Consider the following 25,637-nt stretch of genomic DNA (forward strand, 5'->3'; position numbering starts at 1 on the left):
AAGAAGTAACACACACTGAGACTCAGTTTAAGACATGAACTTGAGACTGAGACATGGAGACGTGACAGACTGGGCAGAACAGAGGGATGAACACAGGGACAGGACTACAGAGGTATTAATTAGACCAGACAGGGAACATAGACAGAGACAGAACACAGAGACACATGACAGATATGGGGATATGACTGGAGACAGAAAGGATAATACAACATGAGGGCACTCACATAATAACATCAAGAAATCTAAATTAGAAATAGAAATAATGAAAACTCAGCGGCGCTGGGAAAAACAGAGCTCAAGATTAACTAATACAGAAAACTAATGAAAATCCCTTATTTTCAAAACAAAGAATGTTTATGTTTAACCTGAGTAGCGAAAGACGGCGGTGGGTTTGAAAATGATTTGCCGGGAGTCCGGTGTTCTCACGGGCTCTAGTGTGCCTTGAACCCTAGCTAGCTATCGAGCTGGTGGGTAACAGACGTCTCCGAAAATGTCGGAGCGCTTTTAAAAATATGTGGTGTCTTGATAAGCTGAGCAGATATTTGAAGTTTACACAGCTACATTCTTGCCTGAAAATATGTTAAACGTTTATTTTGTGACCCATAAAGAATAATAAGAGTAATATTAAAGCTAACTAGCTGCTGCCATTGTTGGAAACGGAGCTGGGCCGTGCTATGAATTCTGGGATAGGTTGGGCCACGAAGTATACACCCGACCCATCCTTCAAATCTGGGGAAATGAAGGGCGCATTTGTCGGAATCTTCGAATTTGGACAGTCTTCGTCGTGTCGCTGTAACGTAATTGGCCTACAAATGCGATCACAGGACGATGCGGTTCCTGAATTTGGACACAGCTACGATACCGGACACAGCTTCTTCTTCTTCGGGGTTTAACGGCAGCTGGCATCCTTGTACATGCAGTGCTGCCATCTTCTGTTTCAGTCCGTTATTACACTCTTAAATCCTACTAATCCTGCATCTTTTGGGATCTTACAAAGCTTCAAACGACACGTCGACTATTAAATTAGTTTTCGACGATTTTGATAGTCGACGTAATCGTGACTAGTCGACTAATCGTGGCAGCCCTAGTAGGTACTAATGGAAAAGGGGCTTAAAGCGCCCTCTGCTTCCAGATTTCATTGGAACAGGACTGTTGGAGACCCTTACCAAAGTCCCTGATGAAACAACGATTAAAATTTGCAATTTCCAGGAATCTTTGCAACCATTTTTTTGGGGGATGAGAATGTCTTCCATTCATCTCTCTCTTTGAAGTGGACCACTATGTGCTATGGAGATCCAGCCTGTAAAGATGGTGGCTCTTGTTGCAGCTCAAAAGCAGAAGAAAAAAATGTCAAAGGGTAGCTGCTTTATGGTTATCTGATTCAAATCTCTGAAATCTGTATAGTGACGGAGGGTCTCGGCCTTGTTCTCCACAAAGAAGAGTCCAGCTTCAAGGGAAAGACAATAGATGGATTATTCCTGCTGCCAAGGAGTCATAAATGTAATTCTCCATTTCCTTTCATTCGGCCTTTGAGAGGCTGTAGACGCGACTAGTAGGTAAAGTTAAGTGCTAGGTCATTTTAGAAGACCTACCCAAGATAAATGGATGGAACAGTGAATAGGTCAAGAGTCTGAAACTTGACCCTAGGAGACACTTCACCTGTGGGAGAAGGAGATTGTAGACACATGTCATGGGAGTGGAGACTTGATTACTTTTTGAGATGCCCAGTGAATTAGGAGATTGTGTTTTAGCCAAGAACCAACAGAGTCTCAAAAGCATCAAAAATATCCAAACATACATACTCCATGTGATTGCTGGAGAGGATTAGGCATACAGGAATCCACAGTCTAGGGGGAGATTGATCAGCTGTCACCTCAGCCACCAGGTTATTGTGTCTCATTCAGTCACTTCCAGGAAGCCACTTCTGGCAGGGAATTTGATAGTATTTATTAGGGCTGCACGATTTTGCATAAAATGAGAATCACGATTTTTTGGCTTAGAATTGAGATCACGATTCTCTCACGATTTTCTTTTCCAGTATAAATATTTATTGCACTTATTAACTGCACATCAACTTCGTAACAGTTGAGACTGAACATAAAAACAATAAATAAACATAAAAACAACAAATGTCTCAGTTTTGTTGTTGCCGCAAAATGTTGTACTGCTTGAAATTCCGTCTCCACCGTTGCTCGACACTGCGTGCATAGAGCAGGTAGTGCAACAATAGAAAAATAGTTGTGGGACGGCACTGTGTAGCGTGTGTCTAGGGTGTTGATCATTTTCCTAAATGAAGCGCTGTATAAGGTTCCCGTTATTGATGTTTGGGTGGTTGACAGGGACGGATTTTCTCCTGTCACTTTCTCGTCATCCCTGACGTGCTCTCCGTTGTTTTTTCCCTGCTAATTTTAGCATCACACGGCACAGCTTCTGTATCACGTGGTATAAGGCTCCGCCCTTGTCATTTGTTGAGCAGGAAGAGTGAGCGCTTGTTTTCATGCAGATTACGTCCCGGATCAAAATGCGGTACAATCGTCGTCGTCTTTTTTTTTTTTTTTTTTTTTTTTTTTTTTTTAATCGTTGTCATTTGGAAATGAGATCGCACATAAGTATGAATCGAGATCGCGATTTTCTAACGATTAATCGTGCAGCCCTAGTATTTATCCAACTCACTGGATTTTAGCTGTTGGGATAGATTTCTCAAGCTGTTTTGTGGGAGGAGGTGGAGGCATGCAAAGCTGGAGGGGAGGGGGCAAAGACAAATGAGCAGAAACTGGTTTACCATTACATGTCCATGTTCTTTTTGGGTGAGGGTGTGCCACCCCACGTCCTCCCTCTGAACACACCCCAGCACTACATTAAGCTACTATTAGCCAAAATGCTACTTTTCAGCTTTGTTGTTAGACAGTGAATTATGCTTCGATTGTAACAGTGTAGCTTATAGGTCTAAAAAATTTTCATTGAAATCCAGCTGCTTTTCTGTTGTACTCGTGCAGCACAACTAACGGGAGTGTATTTTTTATAAGGTAATCCTTTGTTATGTGCTGCCACATGTACAATGTACAGAAAGAACAATGTTAAATTAAATTTTCAACATGGAAGGGATTAGAAAAATACTTTGTTTTAACACTGCTGCAATCCTACTATTGTAAGTATTTTTTTGTGCAGAGTGGGCTTGACCTAGTTAGAATTTGAGCTGTCCTGAAGTGCAGCTTGTTATTGCACAGTTCACAGCAAATGTATGAACAGTCTATTTCAAAACTCAACAGAATAGCTGAAATGTGTGGAGTGAATAGTCATGTTAGATTACAATAGGAATGCACAGTGATTCCATAGTTGTATTTTAATCAAGACTACATGAACTGTAATAAAGTTAGAATATATGGGAAATTAAAAGAATGCATTTCAAGACTGTTGAATAGGATGAGGAACTTACAGCAGTGTGCTAATTAACTGAATGTTTCTTTAAGACACAGTACTTTCATTTCATACAACATGGTAGGATTTCCCTTTATAATCCTTATAATTACAGTAACAATATCAAAGTAGGAGGAACAGAAGCTCTTTGCAAAATTATACTCTTTTACTTTGAATGACCAGGTAAGAAATTAATGCAGAGTTAAAAGGTGAATAAAAAGAGAAAGAAGGGACTAGGACATGATACGAATTCAGGGACCTACACACAGGAAAAGAAAAGTAGCAATATGGGACCTATAATTGACATGGAATGGCAATGAAATTTAGTGACTAATAGCAATGACAAAGGAGTTCGGTTGATATGGAGTTTAATTTAACTCAATTTTGAGGCGATGTTTTGATACGACTTCTATCAGAGAGAAGAAAACCTTTGATTGAATATGACAGTGTGGTAAATACAGTACATGGTCACCTACATGACAATGCACAATGAACAAATCTCTTACATGTGGCTCACAATGAACAGCATTTCTCAGTCTGGCTTCATCATACTCCAGATAAATTCACTTCACCCTTTAGCTAGACTTTGAAACAAACAGGTGATGATCTGATTGGTTTATGGGAAAACTGAAGATTTTAAAAAATAATTTAAAGAGCAGAATAACCCTTGATTGTCAAACTGCATGTACAGTGAAATTGTGGAAATTGGGCAGTGTTTCCAGAAGCGCGACAATACCGGGTTGATGCGTGGAGCGAACGGAAGAAGTGTTTAATACGCTGCCCTCGAACTGGCGCCTATCAGATATTACAGTGATAAGAACACTTGATCTTAGCCAAAAGGCTGACAACTGATAAAAGCTGCAAAAGTATACAAAAAGAGATACATTCGATGTTCATTGTTTCCAGTGTTTGTTTTTTTGGGGTTCTTTTTGTCATTTAATTCAAAATGTAAGCTTTTATATAGTCTATAGTAATTCCACAGAAAGTCAGCACCGTTGACAGATGGCAAGCCCTGCTGGAAGTCAGTATGTCCATAAAGCTTGTCAGCAGATGGGAGCATGAAGTGGTCTAAATATCCTGGTAGATAGTTGTGTTGATTTTGGATATAAAAACAGTATTGACCAACCACCACCAACACCAGCAGACAACATTACACTGAACTTAAAACCTCTTGGATTCGGTGCCTCTCCACTCTTATTCCACACTCTAGCAGCATGATTTCTAAGTCAAGCCCAGGTAAAGATGCTTCTCATGTTGCCTGTGGTTCAGGAGCGGCCTGATACTTGGATTGTAACAGTTGTAACAACTTTCCTAAAGACATCTGTGCATAGATGCTCTTGATGCTCTGACAGCAGCCTTAGTCCACTACTTGTGAAGCTCTCCCACACACACTCACATCAATACTAATGTTCAATTTAGAATCACAACCCAGTGACCCACAGTCCAGTGATACGCAGGCCTGTCCTGCATGTCACTGGACTGTAAGAGAAACTTAGAACGTGAAGGTTTGAACGAAGAGGCAACTATGCTAAGCCCGCTCGCTGTCCGCTCCACCCCAGGCTCTGTGTGTCTGCATTTAGTGGTCAGATGGAGGCAGTGTACAGATTATGTGCAACAACCAGTCTGTGGAAAGTCCACATGAAAGATACGGCTTGACATTCCTAGTATTTGTTAGCTTACTTCATTTCTAACAGAAAATGTGTTTGTTTGTTTTTTAGCCAACACATTATCGGTGTGCCCCTAGGTGGCAACAAAAATGATCCTTTTTTTTACAAGGCTTCAAATCCCTGGTGTCTGTCTGACAGTGAGGAGAATGAAAATGCAAGCACAGCTACACACAATGCATGGTTTGCATACTGTACATTATATTGTATTGCTTACAGGAGGCGGTGTCAAAGGTGGAGAATGAAGCTAGTGAGGAGATGGGCAGAGTGGATGAAGGAGTGGAGGAGTTCTTCACCAAAAAAATCATCCCTGACTATGCACTGTGAGTTGACCTAACACACACACACACACACACACACACACACACACACACACACACACACACATGCACAAGGAATGCATTACTCTTCACCAATTATTAACTTGAATTTAAAATTGAACTACTTAATTTTCAGCAGTATATCGCAGTATATCGTATACTGTCAAGTAGTTGAAATTTACTATTGCTGAAAAATTAATATAGTTAATTTGGCTATTACCAAAATGCAGTGCTCAACTGGAGTTATGATGATGATGATCAGGATAAATGAGTAGAGATCAAAGAAAGTCAACCAGATGAAATACACAATTATGCTACAAGATTTTTAAGAAAAAATGTAGTTATTCCTCGAGCCAAAACAAATTTTTTGAAACTCTCTGTTTCAAATTTAGATCATCTTTTAAGTGTAACAAACTGCTTTATGCAATTAGAGAACTAGCTACTATTCATAATAAAAAAAATTAAAAGTCCATTTACACAGTTTTGAATTATTGTAAATATTGTAAGAGGGCAATGCTGTGACCTGTTTTTGATTCGTCTGTATTGTGCCTCAATGTTATTGATATTTGCATGCTGATATTTTTACAATTGTAAAACCTTACTGTGGATGTAAGAGCCAAATCATGTGGACATCTTTACATCTGCTTTATTGTGTAATGTTTTATTAGATTATACTTGATGACTTGGACCCCAGGAAGACTAGCAACCACTACTGTGGAAGCCTATGGGCTTCCATATATATAATTAAATACACAAATAAATACATTGACCTGAGTCAGATACAAACATACAACCATGCATATACACACACAACATTTCACACACACAATATTTGTACATGAATACCAGACACCACATGTGATGACTGAGGTGTACACACAGTTTTCTCGAGCTGAATGAAAGGATAAGGAGGAGATTAAATAAAGGTTATTATGACAACCTGAGGTTATTAGATTTATGACCGTTTTCCTTATTGTGTTGTTTTTTCAGTCAGCAAATTTCAACAAGAAAATTAGTATTAAACAGACTGTAAACTGAATTTCAAAAATGTAAATTCTCCACATCTTTAAATTCTCTATATTGACATTCTAGGTAATATATTCCTAAGTCATATAGCTGGCTTACAGGTACAGATGATCAGTGACCCTATAAATGTTATAAGCTGCACCCTAACAGCTCTTTAGTCTGCATGAAGTGGTGCTCCTTGAGCTTGGACTAATGCTGCCAACGTTGTTTTTTTTCCCTATTACTCACACTAGGCACCCACTGCACACAGTATTGTCATAACATCACAAAGTTAAATGTTTTTAAAGCTGTTTTCAGGACTATACCTTCCATGATCCCCTCCACTTCACAATATCATCAAACGATGTCTTTTGCAATTGTTTTGATTAGATCATTGGTATTTAAATTCTAGAAACACTAAGTGTGAGGACAACCTGTCAGAAAAGAGAAAAGAGGAAAAAACTCCCTTTGAATCCCAAGACAGGGAACTATGGCTGTTTATTTTTCATCCGTTGATAATCTCAAACCTGACTCAGTAGAGATTTTGTTCTACTACAGAGATGACATATAATTACAATGTTGTAACACAGAAAATATTCATCTGACTCCCATACGAACACTATGGGCAGTAATGACGAAGTCATAGTGTAAGCACACGTGATTAGAATACAATGACAGGCATCTCTCCCTTGGACCATTTTGATCCCTAGTCGAGCACATTTCATCCAACATCCATACTTTTGATGACATTGTCTTAACCCAGTCATGAGGATTGTATCAGATCTTATTCAGATATATTTTTGTGAAATGAAACTCGTGTAACTGGCAGGTGCAAAGAGAAATATGTGACCTAACAAATAGAGCAGGGCGATATGGCCAAAAACGGCCGCTTGCATGTTCTGCAAAAAATGTGCTTTGTTGTGTATCTGACAGACAAACACCAAACCAGTTCCACATCACTGAAGTTGCACCATTTTTACAAACCAATTCTGGTTCATCTGTTTCACTCAACAATCGGCCATGTGCGTATGAAAACAAAGGCACCGCGCATGCGCGTTTTACTCCCATTCTATCGCGATATTTCATTTTCCTATCGTTGCCTAACATTATACCGGTATTACCGTGAACGGTATAATATGGCCCAGCCCTACTAACAAAGTAAAACAGGAAGTAACTTTCTAAACATATTCTCAGAAACTTGACACAAAGGAACACTAAGAAGGCAAGGAAAACAAATCAGTTCAGTTCACTTTGATTCCTAAAGCACCAAATCCTAATAACAGTGGCCTCAAGGCGCTTTGTATTGTAAAGTAAAGACCCTAGAATAATAAAGAGAAACCCCAGCAATCGGACGACCCCCTAAGAGCAAGTACTTGCGGGAAGGAAAAACTCTCTCTCAACAGGAAGGAACCTCCAGCAGACCCAGGCTCAGGGAGGGCAACCATCCGGCATTACCAGATAAGGTTAGGTTTAAGGGTATGCTTGGCTCAAAAGCTCAAAAGATGGTTTTCAGGGAATATTGTTAAATGTTCTGTTTCAATACCATATGTCAGAACAAGATCTAGACTGTGATTAAAGTGGTGGGTGGGTTTATTTTACATTTTGAGAGAATCAAATTAAGTCTAATAATAGATTAAATGTTGTGTTGAGGCTGTCATTTTTACATCTACATGGTATTAAAATCCCCCACAATAATTATTTTATAGATGAGCACTAAATGAAATAAAAAGTCTAAGAGATCAGATAGACCCACTGACTCTGAGTAAGGACCAGGTGGACGATAGTTAACAGCAAATAAGTTTTCCAGTTTTAGGTTATCCAGCTAGGGTTGATAAGGCTAAGCGTCGGTCTTTTAAATGAAATAAAACTTTCTGGGTCTTTGGTTGGTTAATAAGATGGAGTGAAGGAAACTCTGTTATATTCAGAGAGTTTCTCACCGCCCCCTCGGCCTGTGCTTCGAGGTTTCTGATGGTTAGAATGACCCGGGGGTGTGGATTCATTTAAATTAACATAATCATCCTGCTTTAACCAGGTTTCTGTAAGGCAGAGTAAATCGGTGTGTTGATCCATTATTTATTCAAAACAGAGACATAATGTTTAATAATCCACATTTCACTGTTTTACTTTTTGGTGCAGTTGTTGATAATATTGTTCTTCCTTTGTGATATTTTAATGTTTTTTGCTAATTTTTGGTTTGTTTTTGGTGGTCTGGGAGCAGACACAGTCTCTAAGGAGATGGAGTTTTGGAAAGAAAACAACACAATCAACTCAGATCATGACATCCGGGGCTTTCAACTGTATTTCACTGTCTTTCTTTTTTAATATAACTGGTGTGGGGCAATGGCATGACAGGTTATGTAAAGGGCGAGTCCCCCATCCGTATACAGGGATGGTGGCGCTCTTTCTTCAGCCATCCACTGACTGCTGGTCAATAACCTTTAAATTCTTCATACCAGATTCTTTTTTTAGTGTTAGTGTTTTTAATTACTGTTCACAGACAGCTGACATTTCTTTCAGCGTCCATTTGCTGAAGTGGTTGTAATGAGGCTGTGTTCTTCACAGCTGTTAAATGTGATGTCATGACTACAGGTTTGTGCTTTGGTAATATACGGACTATTCAAGGTGCCCAGGTATATTTAATCATAGCCATATGGTGCTACACTTTATCTACCCACAGACAATTTAGATTTACTGGTTAGTGCCACACAGAAAAGCTCCAGAGATCAGGAGATTCAGACAAGGGACCTTCTTGCTGAAACAATGGTGCTTACCACTGCACCAGTGTGGATCAGTTGGGCCCCAGGTTAACACCGACTGCCTCTAATGCTGTTGGCCAACAGGGTGTCAGTGGAAACTTTGCTAATGTTGGCTATAACGAAGAGGAGAGGAGGCAGCGAGAAAGTGTGGAGATGAGAATATGGACTAAATGTTGGACAGCAACTCATCCACACTTAATTGAGTGAAATAAAACTGGCTAAACAAAGCCAATTAAAACAAAACATAATCATTTCTGTACTGTACTCTGCTGTGCAAGTCAGCCTTATCTTACTAATTTTGTACCGTGGGAATCCTTATGAAAGCGGGGACAATGATGATCTCACCCCCCACTCCAGTCTTCCCTTCAAATGGAGATATGTCTTTAGGGTATACCATCACAGACTGCCTACAAGTGTTTTGGACCTCAATGTATATGGGGTCTACCGATATGTTCCTGTAGTAACTAGAGCCCATTCTGGTCTTAAGTCAGGATGCAATTCTCTAAATATCCTCAAATCCAAACTTGCCTCTTAAACATGGTAACACCTGAGGCAGCTCTATTCACTGAAGGAGACTGTGACATGCTGTTAAAGCTCTGGCAGCTGAATCAACTTGTACACATGCAAGATTTTATTTTGTGTCACATTAGGATCAGAATACTTTATTAATCCCTAAGGAAATTATGTGGTTACAGAAACAGACTCAATTAAATGTAATAATACAATATATTATATCCATCCACATTCTTTTGCTTATCCTTATCAGGGTAACAGGGGGGCTGGAGCCTATCCCCGCTACCATAGGGCGAAAGGCAGGGCACACGCTGGACAGGTCGCCAGTCTGTCGCAGGCCTAACACATAGAGACAGACAACCATTCGCACTCACATTCACACCTATGCAAATCTCTGTCAGTACTCTCACTAGAGCATTTTGAACACCAGTAAATCAGATTGACCCAGCCTGATTCCTGACCACTCCGTGTGTGCGATTTACATGTTAATTATTACTCAGGCTTAATGTAAACATCCGTGATTGAAAAAAATCGACTCTTCCAGTAAATGTAAGAATCAGCTGGTTGAATTAAGACCATATAAGAGCCATTACACCAGAATTGCCATGTCAGAACAGCAGTTTGTAGCATTTTTAGCTTTTACACAGCAGACAGGAAAGTAGGAAGAGAGCAACGTGGAATAATGTGGAGGGCATGATCTGGGATGGACTCAAACCCAGGCTTCTGCAACCCTTTCGTTGAGCATTAGCAGCACCAGGTCAGAACAGCTCTGTTGCTGTGTTGACAACAACATGTTATGTTGGTGTAGCAGGTGTGAACTTCAAACAAATGTCTTTCCCTTTGGTGTTAGCGTCCTTCATTTTCTCTATACTAAGCTAACTCTCCTGAAGTAAAGACAAAACTACATAGACCTGACCGGGCTCATATCCACTCAGGACCAGAGCCATGATTGGACTAATATATGTATTTATTTAACCAACGGGTGAAGCAAATTTTAAGCATATTACATGGAAGTCCAGACGTAGCTTCCAGGTTTTTTGTCAATCTGTCGGAGCTGTTTTTGCCCTGTGTGATGTTTGCATGCATGTTAGCTGTGTGCCTGAGCTCAGCATGTCTTTGGTCCTGTACCAGTAGTTGTAGTACTGAATGTCTCTTCTTGTCTGTTGCTCTTTCTGCTGTTTTCCTGCTGCAGAAAAGGCCAGTGGGAGGAGTCAAACCCTGCCCAAGCCACTCCCCCAGAGTCAAGCTCCACCCCCTCAGTCTCAACCCCCTTGTCCTCTACGTCTGACATTATCACCTCCTCTACCACCACTCTCACTTCACCCTATGCATCCACTGACATGTCCTTCACATCCACTGATGTTCCACCCCTCTCTACCTCCATTCCATCCACCTTTTCTTCCGTCACCACCACCACCACCACCACACTTCCCACCAAAAATATCAAGAAAAAGTTTGGTGACTTCTTCGCCTTCAAGAGGGCTCGAGTTGCCCGAGCCACCAAGGCAAGTGGGGGAGAGGGAGGAGGAGGAGAAGGGGTGAAGGTCAAAAGGACCTCCATTGCAGACCTCATTCGACCCCTCCGTGAGGCCAAAGAAAGGGAGAGGGAGAGGGAGAGGGACAAGGAGAGAGAGAAGGAGAGAGGGGCAAGGTCAGTGGAGGATGCTAACATTTCTAATGATGCCACCACCACAGAAGGAATCTCCGCCACCAGCCAACATCTTGCAGGCGATGTGCGGGAAAAGAGATCGCCTGCCCAGACGTTAACCATGATGATGCCACCCAGTGAGACCACTCCCTTGTATCCCACCATCACAACAAGCCCTGATCTCACGACTACTGTACTTTCCAATCTGGAGGAAGAGGCAGCTCCTGTCTTGCCAGCTCGCATGCCCAGTCCTGTGGTCACTCGCACTCTGACTGAGCAGGACAAGCAGCTGGTAGGGACTCCATATGGAGAGAGGAGACTAAAAGTGACCAAGAGGGCACTGAGAGAGGGAAAGAGCCAAAGTCTCATACTGTTGACGGGATTAGAGACTGATGACAAGGATACACCCACTAAGGTCAGTCTTGTGATACCTGTAACATCATAATAACAGTAAATTATGAGATGAATCTCGATGGGAACCAAGGTTTCTAAAAAAGCTAATGTCAGAGACAAGCCTTTATTTTGAATTTCTCTTGTTTTAAGTCTAATCTTAGCATATTAAGGTAGAACCTTTCCCTGTTCTTTGACCTGCTCCCATTTTATATTGTAAATGATGCTATTTGTTGTTGATACAGAGTAAACGCTTCCTCAAAGGTCTACCTGTTGCTATGATAAATTTACCACGTTATCACTTTCGTCGCCTGGATATGACCAGTACAACAACACAGTCGCGTCTTTGCTGTGCTCGTGTGTTAACACAGTGATACTATTAGTAAAATTCTAGTAGGGCTTCATGCCCATTCTCATAAAACATCTACTCTACTCTCAATCTTTATATTGACAGTTTTCAAATAATACCAACGGAACCAAGCCAAGCCAGTGCCTGTGTGTGTGTGAGGGAACAGTTATTGTTCTAAGTGTTTCTGTACTGTCTTTCAGAAACATGCTTCGGAGAGCACATCTAGTTTTGAGCAGAAGCTTCAGGTGATGTTGCACAGAATGGGCGTGGCCAAAACTCCACCTGCTGAAACCAAGATGAGCCAGGTAAATGGGGGAGTGCGCATGTGTGTGTAAACATATTAATCTGAACATTGTTTGCCTTAAATATTTTATATGCAGGACTATCGCACCTCTTTTATTTTTTATCTTTTTAAATTGTGAGAAACATTCCTCACACATTCTCCCACATCCCATTTTGAAAGTTTGCCAGAAAACAAAAGTGATTCAGTCTCATTCAATTATTTTTCCCATTTAATGAGTGATTGATTAAGAAAATGGATGATAGGTTGGAATGTCTTAAGAAAAACCACATATCTCAATTTTTCCATATTCATTGAGTCTACTCTCATTAAACGTACATTACAGATGAGTGTGGAAACTTCACAGTTTTTACCCCTGAGCCATAACAGGCTGACTGAGTATTGTCATCATCCTACCAGGCAGCCAGGCAGTGTCCCAGTAGTTTTGTAATTAAATAGTATATCATCATAGTTTTATGATTCAAAGAAATATGTAGATCTAAAATTACCTTTAACTTAACAGACATTTCCACTCCTCTGTAGTAGGCTAGTGCTATTAATGGGAATAGAAAGCAGCAGTAATGGCAGTTTTCACACTGACACTGAGAAAATGCTTTCCTACTCTATCTGAACACCCAAAGTGCTTTACACAGTTTGTCTCATTTACACCACAAGCACTTTTTCCTGTGCACTTTCTAACATTCGCACACACTTACACTCTGATGGATGCATCAGAGAGCAACCGGGGTTAGTATCTTGCCCAAGGATATTTGGCATGTAGACTGGAGCAGATGGGGACCTTCTGATTAGTAGGTGACCTGTGTTCTTCTGCCCTAATATGTTTATGTGGATAATCTGGTTCAAAAATGCTGGAAAATATAGAGCAAAAAGCACCAAATTGCAGCCCATACCTGTGCACTTTGAAAACCAGTAACTTGGTCAGTTTTCATAGTATGACGTTAAATTATAACTTTGTTTTAAAGAGTACAAGAAAGTTACTACAATGAAAAACAGGTTTCAACTTTTTCAAGTTTTCACTGCTTTTATTGGAATGACCCAAACCAGCAAAATAGACAAAAATGGTTGGAAGAGAAAACAAAGGTGAATAGTAAAATCCCAACTACCTCATATTTATCTTTTTTATTTATTTATTTAACCTTCATTTAACCAGGAGGGCCTTGAAATTCAAATCTCCTTTTCAAGCAAGATCTGGCTACACGAAAATACATAAGACAAAAATAAGACTAATTCCTCTTTTACAGAATAAAGATGAAGAGCTGAGAAAGGCCAACTCTGATGGTAAGTGTTTTTGCATAAATATCTCTATCATAAAAAATATATGTTGTGTATAAGTGTGTTTGTGTGTGTGGTTGTCAGTGTGCAACTCAGTGTTGTGTGCAGTGTAATGCCCTTTAAGTTCACTACGTAAAGGCCAATCCATTTGTCATTTATAACTTACCATCCACTTTCCCTCCCACTGTCGCCAAAGTGCTTGCTCACAGGGGGTCATATAATTGTTGGGTTTTTCTCTGTATGTATTATTGTAAGGTCTACCTTACAATACAAAGCGCCTTGAAACAACTGTTGGTGTGATTTGGCGCTATATAAATAAAATTGAATTGAACTCAAATTGAACTATTCTGATTAAGTAACACACTGTCTTCCAACCTTTTTAGTGTACATGGTTATAAATCAAATTTAGTTTAATTCTTTAACAGAACATTTGAGTCTATGTGTTTCATATAGTTTTATAAATATTGTTTTTTTTCCATCACTCTTCTTATTTTGTTTGAGTCATCACTACTAATCCTTGTTTTAAGATCTGCCATCTAGAGCTGTGTGATAAGCTGTAGGATTCACATATTATTCGTAATATTCACTGTCTTCTACTGTCCTGTCACTGTCCCTCAGGTGCTATTCTTGACAAACCTGAACCACCTCCCACATACATGAAGCCCAGGACTATGTCCACTTCATCAGGTATCAATATTTCCTTGCTCATCAGAATCAGAATCAGAATCAGAATCAGAATACTTTATTGATCCCTGGGGGAAATTATTTTTTGTTACAGTGCTCCATTTTAAACCAACATTAAGACAAGACAGACAATACGCTAACTAAGAATAGTACAATATATACATATATATACATACATACATACATAAGTCACTTATAAATAAATATTTGGAAAAGAAACATGTGTAGTTGTAGCAGCAAACAGTGTGTTAAGTGGATGCGTTGTACAGGGAGATGGCCACAGGCAGGAATGATTTCCTGTGTCGTTCAGTGGTGCTTTTCGGTAATCTCAGTCTCTCACTGAACGAGCTCCTGTGACTGACCAGCATGTCATGGAGTGGGTGGGAGGTGTTATCCAACATTGTCTTTATCTTGGACAGCATCCGCCTCTCCGACACCACCTTGAGGGAGTCCAGCTCCATCCCCACAACATTGCTGGCCTTACGGATCAGTTTATTAAGTCTGTTGGCATCTGCGACCCTCAGCCTGCTCCCCCAGCATGCAACAGCATAGAGGATCGCACTGGCCACCACAGACTCATGTCTACATATAAATTATAATCTCAATCTATAGCTTGGAAGAGCCAGTTCAGCAAAAAAAAACAAAAACCCACGGTATTGCTGTGTGGGACAATGCACCAGCATGAAGAAGTCAGTGATGATCGACCAGTTTTCACGTATTTTGTAAAAAATTGAAATATGGATCTGTAACACTTGTCAGCTGTTACAGGACCCCAGCACAGTCAGACATGCACAACCAATGAGGTGAATTTGTGCCTGTGCCACACCCTTTGCAGAAAAGGTGTGCAGCAGCACTGCTTCAGGATGTTGAGCTGCATAATCCACTGGAAGCAATATCCGCTTGCACAGGGAATTCTGTCCCAGAATTAAGGGATGTGTTGGGTGGAAGATAACTGCAGCCGTAACTTTATGCATTTGCCACTGTTTCTCATTTCTAGCGGTCTATGTCCCCATGCACACATCTGACCTCTATGAATATTGCCTCCAACAACACTCCCGGCCGAGCCAGGTTTTGGTGGACTGAGGTCTGCGTGTAGCCCGAGTCCACCATAGCCTGCCGTGTACCCCCTTGGCATCTTACCAGAACTCTGTACATGAGTCAGCTGCTCACGCTGTGCGGCTGCCTGCTCCTGGTGCATTTGAGCCAGGACGTGCATCTGCTGCACGGGCTATGGGTCTAACATCATGTGTTGGGATGTTGGGTGCCACTGTAACACTCTTCAGCTGTTACAGGGACCCAGCACGTGCTAGGGTTAGGGTTAGGGATGTGCACAAACGATGTGGCTCAAGTGTCCTTATTTACAGAGTGAACTTGTTTACACAGTTTGTTTTTTCAGACTGTCATGTGGTTCCAGCTGTCCCGCTACCCATCCCAGCGTCAGCTCGTACCTCCCCTCCAAGGTGCCGGCGTGCTACTGAAATAATAGAGGCAGGATTAAACAATCATTGTCAGCTCTGTCTGCGGAGCCACAGACCACACCCAGCGTCAGCATCATATGTATTTAAAAGAACAACTTTATAATGCTTTATAATAAAGTTGAACATAGTCTGGATATCACGTTGTAATGTACTATATGTAAACAGCAAAGTTTAGTCTTTGGAGGTTTTAGTTTTGGTGGACATGGGACACTGGACAGTGAGTGACATCATAAACTTGTTTCTGTAGTGTAACCAGTCTGATGTATCTAGGCCTGTGATATGAGAACACAGGAAGTTCTGTACTAGTATGCCATGCTTTCTGTGTATAATCTACATCCTTTTAAACATCTGTCCAAACTATGGGCACTAACTGGGAACACTTGCAATGTCCCTTTCACCCTGCTTCCCAGCTGATCCCAGGCATCCGATCAGATCTCTGCACCCCGTTCAACCAGATCCTCTCCTTCCTCCAAAGCCCGCCCTCCCAGAGCGTCCTATTGGCCCCCTGCCACCCAAACCTGCCATCTCAGCCAGACCTCCTCTCTCCACCCTGGCTGCTGCAGGAGGAGCTCGTCCCTCTTCTGCTCCTCCTTCCAGCAGCCCAGTGGAGCGGCTGGAAGGAGGAAAACATGATGGCAGGCCAGAGGAGACTACAAGACAGGTAGTATATTTCATTTTATTGTTGGCAATAAGATCATTCAGAAGGTGAGACTGTATACAAAGCTATTATTGTTTGATTATATATTAGGTAACTAAGTAGGGCTGGGCGATATGAGAAAATATCACTATAGACATCACGATGTTTAAATAACCCCCCAAAACAAATGTTATTGTCAACCATATAGTGGTATATGGTTGAACTGGTATACTCATTCAAACTGACAATTCAGTCAGGGGGTCATTAATGTGATGACCTCAAATTACAGAAACATAAGCCTAGACAGTGACTCTAAAAACGAGTGACCAAGAACAGTCGCAGGTGTCACAGCTGGTTCATTTAAGGTTTTCTTTGGTGTGTGGGGAGAGGCTGACATGCAGAGTTTAAAACACTCTTCTTTATGCAGTGGATGACTTTTCAGCTGGTGAAATAAAGTCGTGGTACTGCTTTTACCAAAGTTTTATGGCAGGTTTTGCAAATTACTGCGTTTTGTTCGACATCCTCCTTGTGAAATCCAAACTACAGCAAGTGTCATTCTCTCACTTATCTGAAACTCCCACAGTTGCCATATTTTCTGGTAGCCATTTTAATCATAGTGTGTGGAAAACTCACAATACATCGAGTATATTCAAAATATCGCTCACCCCTATAACTAAAAACACTTTAGTCAATAGAAAAAGAAAGGAAAACTGAAATTTGAAAAAGAACGTTTAAACAATATTTTGTGCTTTCAGAACTAACTGAACTATGCTTTCTTTCATTTTGTAAGGAACTAGCCCGTTTAGAACCAGTACAGGAGTTTTCACTTTGATAGCCGCGTCTAGGTGATGATTCACATTCATGTTGTTCTGTTAAGAGGAAAAACACCTTTTTGTCTGATCATATTTGACATTCTGAAAATGAAGGACTGCATTTAAAAATAGCTGTTGATGCAGTGCTTTTGTTAAACCCTTGAATTAAACCTTCTTGACTGATTCGCTGATTTCAAATCAATGGTGGCGTACAGAGACAAAATTGTGTCAATGAACATCTGGTGATTACGTTCCTAGAATGGAAGCGAGGACGGTTTCCAGGGTGGAACATCGAACGTGTCGTCTAGAAAGGAGCTTCCTTCAGTCCCACCTCTCTGGAGAAGTCCCGGTACACAGGATCGCGCTGAAAAAGCACAATCAGTGACAGAGGGTTTGTCTTACCTGTCTTATTAAAAGAAATTTAACCAAAATTGTGGTGGTTCTGATACAACTTTCAATGCGTTTTAAAGAGAAATCAGCTCTGGAATCCAAGTCAGTGTAAATAAATGATTGTGTGTATTTTCAGAGAGTCTTCCTAAGCCACGTCAACACATGAAGCCTCCTCCGCAGCGTAGAGCTGTGTCTGTCCATGAGGATGCCTTTGCCATGACACAAGGTGAGGCTTTGCACCAGTGTTTGATGAAACTGTGAAAAATAATGCTAGCAACAGCAAATCCCACAACTGGTTAAATGAAAAATATTCAGAAAAGTGTGATTAAAATAAAGATTATTAGAGAAAGTCAACAACTTTCAGTTTATCACCCCCAGTGAGTGTTCATGGCCAGAGACACAATTCATCGTAACCTCTCAGGCTGATGTTACTTTGTGCGTCTTGTTTGATGTGGGCCTGACATTTAGAGTTTCAGTGTCCGGCTCCTCCAGTCCGCATGTCAGAGATACTGAACCGTGAGTTGCCCCGATGTATCCAGAGTGTGTGTGTGATTGTCAGACAGGCTTAGAAAAGAGTCCGTGTATCAATGTGTGATGGTTTGCGTGAGGCTTTGAGTAAAATGTTTCATCCATTCGTCACCGTGAGGTTAAGTGTGGTATTCTCCCAGAAAGGGATAATTGATGATTGACTCTTTATTAAACCTCATACCCTTCTTTTTCAGAGCTGAAGGCAGTGTTACAGAGGTCACCCATCCGTTTCCGAGGCAACAGAAGTGATCTGCCATCCTGCACTGAAGATCCATCCAGTGGAGAAGGACAGAGAGGTCTTCATAAGTCATGCTCATAATTTAGCCTTTTTGGTCGATCCTTTTCCTTCTTTGTTTTATTATTTATTATTATTACTTATTAATCTATATCATTCATCTTCACAGCCAGTGACATGGGAAGGGAGACTGATAAAGATAAGAAGGGCATTCCCCAGAAGGACGAGCTGCAGGAAAGACGAGGAAGAATGGGATGTGGAAGCACAGCAGCTGAAACCAAGCACCCCCATCAAGGAAAGGGTGAAAGCCCAGGCTCAGGGTGTCCCTCCTTTACAGCTCAAGCTCTACATGAAGCAGATGCAACCCAGTTTTCCAGCCATGCATTTGACAAAGCTTTACCCACCCAAGAGAGGCTTCCACCACAAACCCGAACACTGGAAAAGTCTCCAGTGATGCCCCCACCCAAAAATACCACTAGCACAGCCCCAGCATTGCCCCAAACTCTAGATAAATTACTAGTCTCCCCAGCACCTCGAGGAAAGACCCTCAGCACAATCCCAGTCACGTCTGGATATTCAGACGTCCCCCAAGTAAGTCCTACATCCCACAAGAAGAAGGTCCCCAGCCCGGTGGATCTGAGAAACAGCACACCAGAGAAAGAGACCATCTCTAAACATCACACAGTGAAGGCAGAGGCAGCAGACCAAAGAACTGAGCCCCCTCTGTCTGAATAGCATCCACAGACTGACTTACCTAAGCAGAAAACACATTTAGGAGGGAGAGGTCTGAGACATCACTGCGATCTGGAACTGAGGGCGTATCTGAGAGTAGTGTGAGTGTTTTAGTGCAGCAGATAAGTAGAAAATCACAGTCACTAGACCTTTGTTTGTTTGTTCTTGTGGAGCCATTGATTTGAAAAATCCCATTAACCACTTGAATTTTAAAATTGGTCCCAACGTGGCTGCCCACTGGTAAATTTCAGAATTTTTATTTTGACATTTAAAACACTGAACAGCACTTTGTGGGAAATTTCAAGAGGGCAGTAAAGCTGCAATTTCTACACAATCGAAGTATTAAACAGATAATATTGATAATAAATGTCACCCCGGCCGGCGGACACATTAACATAAGCTGTTTAAGCTTGTTTATTGGCAATAACCTGCCATCTTTTATCATATCAGATCAAGTATAACCAGCCGTTTTGTTAATGCAGCACTTTCTTCTTAGAATAATATATAATCTTGCTCTAGATATTGGCAGTTAACCATGTCACACAGCGATCAGGCCTTTTAATCCAGCTCTAATTGTTTTTATAAATAAAGTATTTTTTGTAAATAAATCAAGATGTCAGCCTGTATCTCTGAATGAACTAAAAGCTTATGTGGACCTCACAGGCCAGACTGTAAACCTGTGATTTTGTAGAATATGATGCATCACTGTAGATTAAGCAATATAGTCTTTAAAAAAACCTGCTCAACCCTAAACATGTGCGGCGGTAATACTGCTCCATGTCACACTGATGGGGAACATTTTTCTGAAAAATCATTAGATAAAAAAAATGCTACAAATTTACTGCCAGGAAGGAGAGCAGAGGTGAAGAAGTCAAGCAACAGCAAGAAGCTGTTTTAATCTAATTCTGTTTGTTTTCTTAAAAGTAGGCTTTATTTATTTATTTATTTATTATTACTTTTTCATTTTGATTTTTTTGGAGGGGTGGTAGGGCTACAGTTCGCTTGCCTTTCTGTAAAAGTCACTATAAGCCAGCAAGTGGTTTACACGTGAAAGATCCCCAAACCCAGCTTCTGGGAGTACTCCCAGTGCTGGTTGCATCAGCAGGGGCATCTGGCATGAACCTGGTGCCATATCAAACATATGAATCCATCTGTTGTGCCAACCACTTAATAAAGCAGCTCAAAAAAAGGAAACAGCTAAAAGTATCTTTACATAAGTTACAAAGAGAACGACTTCAAACTTCAAAGATGAACTTTTACATGGTCAAACATGCGTGGTTTGATAATGAGTTGTCCTCGTCTCTAAATGTTACGTTTCCCACCAGAGTCAGCATTTTGACATTTCAAATGGCTAATGGGATTCCTCAAGAGTAATCATAAATGAGTATATCTGCACATTTTGGTATTTGTATCCAATTATGAATGATTTTACTTGCACTATTGTACTCTCCTGTAGAATCGCTCTCATGTCCGGAGTGTTCTCGTTAAACGTGTGAGAACCACAGGTATGATACACCCAGATGGTACCGACTTCCTGCGTGCTAGCTTCTGTATAGTTGGTGCATTTATTCTGTGGGGTGAATTTTTGATTTATATTAGTTATATATACAGTGGAAGCACATGAATTACATTGCTGGCTTGTTATTGCAGTCTGTGCAAATTTACCCCAAAGATTAAATGTACTGATCGTTAGCTGTAGCTAGCTGGGCACATGTTCACCAACCATGTGTCTGCTGAGTGTATCAGTGTGTTGACAGCTCATCCTCTCATCTGATGTCAGAAATGATCATGCATTTCATCCTGTTATTTTGCTGCAGACTCATTATTTTTGAATCACATCCATCTTTGCATTGAACAATATGTGTCACCTATAAAATTCATTTCCATCAACCTGCACACATCGTTAAGAGTCTGAAATGAGCTTCATCAGCTACGGGACTGAAATCTTTTTCATGCACTTTCCACAAAAACATTCAATTTGTTAACAAGACATTTCTGAGCGTACCACAACATCACACTTGGTTTGATTACACCATGTCAGGCACATTAATAACAACTACTTAAAATTGTTATGATTTCAAAGTGAATTACAAACTCCATGCTGATAGCAGATGTCTTTTTACTTTGCCTTTTTGTCACCTTCTACAAAATGACTCGGTTTCTGGAAACTACATTTGTACTTCAAATCTAATTGTGACTAAGGTTATTTAGAGACATTATTTACATCATATTACTTGGTCACACTGTGAATTCTGAGTCCAGGCAACCTCTTTTGGATTATGCCAAGGGGATAAGTAATTAGTCACTAATACTACTGAACTCCTGCTGATTAAGATCTCATATTGCATATCCTTTTTTTGGAAGTTGAGGGAGATGCCTCATTAGAGGCCTCCACCATGAAGCAGGATTTGGGGTTAGTGAGGTAGGTTTAATCTGTGGGTTTGCATTGTGCCATAGTGGTCCCTTCCTCACTGGGGTACATCAGCATGTTAACTTCTGCAAGCCTAACATGCTCTGGGTTCATTATGTTCAAGAAAAGATATCAAGACTATAAAACATTGTTTTCATATTTGTTCTTTGCTTATTTTCCTAACGACCACAGAAAGAGTAAGGCTACAACTGTCTCATGCAGCATAAGAATAAATTTTAGCAGCATGTTTACATAAAAAGCAATTGTATAGTCAGATCTACACGTGCCTTAATGAAGAGGCAGTGATACTCATGACGAAGGCAGCATATTAAGTCAGAGTTTCCCTTCAGAAGCAGTTTTTTAGTTTGCATTATATTTTCAAAATCCTCTCTTTTTTTTTCTGGTTGTAGTTTGCTTGACATATGTATGCAACTCTATATACGGTTGTTGATTTTTGGTCATCAGTGCAAACACCACTTTTGCTATAAACACGTGAATAGGGTTCATTTGCTGAGTTGATCTATATGACAGTACTTAATGTGATCATTATTGTTAAGCTTAGTTTCAGTTACAGTCACGCTAGGGTTGGAGGCCTCGGAGCCACCAAAGTGATTGGATCTGTGTGCAATCAGCTTGTGGTCAAGCCTTTCAAATGGTGTCTTTGAAGATGGGCACCAGGCCTGTAACCACGTGTAGTGAGTTACATCTTCAAAGTGGCTTTGGTCCATTAAGACAGTGATAAAAGGGCAATAAGATAAAAGTCAGACTATAATCAGCTGGGGTCAAGTTAGCATTTACATGGAGTTCGTTTGTAATAATATGTCAATTACCTGTTATAAACTGGGAAAAATTGCAAATCTGTTTGCTAAGTGTTGCAAATTTCAGTGAAGCAGTGGAATACCAAATGCAAGGATGGACTAGCCACTTGCAGCACAGGCATAATACATGATGACGTGAGGTGCGGCCCACCTTAAACAGTCAGCTTGATAAGCAGTTCATGGATTGTGCAGAATCCCTACACAGCAGGTCTGACTCAATCAGAGTAAATAAATGTGGCAAATTTACAATTTATACATTTAGGAACAAACAAAGATGCAGCTATTTCATTTCAGCAATGATCAGAATTTTAGTAAGAGCGGTGCAAATTTGCTGCTCAAAAGTGAGGCAGCAAGTAATGTATTAACAAATATAACACAGTGTAAAAGCAGGTTTGGCTCTTGTGTTTCTCTCTGAAAACAGAGAAAGAAACAGAAATAAAGGGGGACTATAGAAGAACCAATAGGATTGTTTTAAAAGTGAGCTCTTCTGATACAACTGTGTGTGTGGGCCCTGAGGACCAACACTCAGGGGCGTGCAGGGTTTAGCTAGAAAAGCTGGTTTATTACAAACTATTTAAACCTGAAATCTATGCATAGCAGCGCAAATGTGTGATGTAAAGAGCACAAAACATATTTTACTGTCAGATCCCGATCCATCTGTGTTAATGAAGATACTGTTTCTGTGTCACTCTCTGGGTTTTTCTGCAGACTCTGTTAAATTCTAGGTTCTTATTAAAGTCAGTATTATGTATTGTAACATTTAAACATGAATCTATGTAATAGCACCTGTCAAGCAAAGTGTGCACGCTGCAGAGAAACAAAATGTTTTCATTGTATACTGGTCTCTGTGTAAAAATGTGACTAAAGCACTGGAATGCAGGAACATGTGGGGCTTGGCTCTCGACGCTCAGAATGACAACTCAGTAAGGATCTACAGGACAGAGCCAACGTTCTGGCTCTTGGCTCGCAGCTTTAAGCTGGTCCTGTGCTGATTGTGTACTTGTTCTGCTAACATCTCCCCAAACAAATGAGCACTCATAGCAGCAGCTATCACACAAAAATCAGGCATGTTGATCTGGCATTAAATTCAACACAAGTTGCAGTAAAATGCGAGCCATGAACCTGACTAAATCAGGTTTGTGTGATTCGTTGGATTATATTTCCACTTGGTGAAGCAGATAAGTTGTGTTCATCATCATCCGACTGACTGTAACCTGTAGTCAGTTTGTCTGTATTTAGAAACTAGATCAGGGTTATTTGGAAACCTTTTTCCTATTTGAGTGTGACGGCAGTCATTGCAAGTCTGGAGACAGGTTGACTCCCAACAGGCGACCTGTGCCTTGTGACTAAGAGAAGGGTGCTGTATGTTCAACTTCACAGCAACTACTTTCACATGGTTGCTGACAGCAAAAACAAAAAACAGTGCTGTCTCTCAGCAACTGTGTTTTTCTGCTCGCAAATAGGCCATCCTGTTTTTATTCTAGTCTGACTCAGGCTTAAGACCAACTACAAGGAAAAGGTACTTTGGGTATGTCTAAATTGTTTTGTATGTTTGTGTATTTTATTAGATTTAATTTCTAAGTAAGCACAAGAAGTGAATCCTTTACTACTGAAATAGATGGTCTGGAGGTGAAAATGGCCTCGTCTATTCCTATTGCTTTTCCCCTTTCCATGCAGTGCACAACACAGCATGTAACATCTCTGCAGGACCACAGTAGTGCCCAGTGAAAACTGCTTGGCATTGTGCAATGTTGCTATGAACTCCAAACTTTAATTCTTTGATTTCGTCCTCCAAAAGTCAAGAACGATACGAGTTGGATTTCCTCATAAACTAAAAGTGTTCAGGGTTGTTCAAAATCAAATGCATAAAACAGAAATACTTTACTTTTGCAGTGTTCACATACAACTGTCATGCCCAGTTTCTTTTCATTTGTCATATGTCGGTTCAGCCTTATCTTTAGTTTGGACACGTAAGGATAGCTGAAATTCTTCTTTAACAACATTCAATCAGGAGTACAGCACAAGACCTTTTAGTCAAGTACAAGTAAAATTAAAAATTAACCTCTTGAGATCCATCAGGTGGTTGGTGCTACTATATTTAGAACTTAGGATTAAGTTCACTGTTTGTACCCAAATGGAATAGAACAACAGTAAGTTTATACGTTTGCAAAAGATTTGAAAGTTAGTATCTTCTCGTTTCTGAAACTATGTTTGTGTTGCATTTGGCTAAAATACCACCTAACGCTGACCCTATGAGGTTTAGCTGACCTGAGCTGTTCAGAGTTTGGCATCATACGTTGAATTGCATTGATTTTTTTAAAAGAAATTTTGGTTGTACAAATATCTCCAAACAGGTGGAAAAAAGCATTCACATTTATATGCACTGAAAATTATTACAAGTATTTATTTTAGTCTCGTATTTTAAATTTTTCTTTTTGCCTTGTTTTCACATTAAGCCTTTTTATAATCTCCAGCTGAATACATGGGACACTAAAGCTCCGCTCACTCATTTTTGTGGGATCACATGAATATATTATATTCGTATATCCATCCAATCACTCCTTTAGTCAGCTAAATAATTTTCTCCAGAGTCACTAGATTAAAAACAAAACTATATAATCAGAGGAAAATGTTGTGTTTCTCTCAGGGTGGTTGTTGTGAATGGTGTGTGTGTTTTATAAGAGCAGACCTCAGTTCACCTCCCTGTGATGTCTGACCCAAGCCTTCCTCTTATCCTGGAGGAGAGTTTATTTTCTACCTTCATTGTTATTTTTGCCTTGCACGCACAGAATATGTACAAAACTACATAACACAAAGTTATAAACAGAGTGTGAACCTATACTTGTTAAGATTATTAAAAAGTTAACTGAGTTGTGTGATAATTTTGTACTTTGTAAAACTTTGACTCAGTTGTTTGTTGTCATCGGTCCCTGTGAAGACTTTGTGCTCATTTTTTGTCTTTTCTCTTTCAAACCTTTCTCTTCCTGTTAAAAGGGAGTTTTTCCTCTACACTGTTGCTCATACAGCCTCATCGGATTGTTGAGGTTCTCCCTCTTAATATTCTAAGGTCTTTGCCTTACAATATAAAATGCCTTAAAACAGCTGTTGAAGCAAACTGGCACTATATAAAAAAAACTGATTAACAGTGAATTAGGAAAAAGCTTAGAAAAGGCTGAGTTGCCCATTAAAAGGTTTAACAGGCAAAGAGAACAAAAAACTGCATCACAATCTCAGGAAGTAAAGTTTTGGGACATTTAATGGTGTCCCAATGTCTTTAA

General features: G+C 40.3%; 1 protein-coding gene across 1 annotated transcript in view; it reads left to right on the forward strand.

Moving 5' to 3' along the window:
- carmil2 (capping protein regulator and myosin 1 linker 2) overlaps positions 1-25,230 on the forward strand; it is a 62,762-nt gene extending 37,532 nt beyond the window's left edge. The window contains exons 32-41 of the mRNA XM_004556231.4: positions 5,301-5,404; positions 10,868-11,738; positions 12,263-12,367; positions 13,605-13,641; positions 14,254-14,322; positions 16,208-16,458; positions 17,505-17,637; positions 17,773-17,862; positions 18,359-18,460; positions 18,569-25,230. Of these exons, the coding sequence (XP_004556288.3) occupies positions 5,301-5,404; positions 10,868-11,738; positions 12,263-12,367; positions 13,605-13,641; positions 14,254-14,322; positions 16,208-16,458; positions 17,505-17,637; positions 17,773-17,862; positions 18,359-18,460; positions 18,569-19,134 (2,328 nt within the window). The 3' untranslated portion in view covers positions 19,135-25,230. The remainder of the gene's footprint in view (positions 1-5,300; positions 5,405-10,867; positions 11,739-12,262; positions 12,368-13,604; positions 13,642-14,253; positions 14,323-16,207; positions 16,459-17,504; positions 17,638-17,772; positions 17,863-18,358; positions 18,461-18,568) is intronic.
- Positions 25,231-25,637: the final 407 nt, after the last annotated feature.

Source organism: Maylandia zebra, linkage group LG7 (assembly GCF_041146795.1).
Source record: "Maylandia zebra isolate NMK-2024a linkage group LG7, Mzebra_GT3a, whole genome shotgun sequence".
Classification (NCBI taxonomy): Eukaryota; Metazoa; Chordata; class Actinopteri; order Cichliformes; family Cichlidae; genus Maylandia; species Maylandia zebra.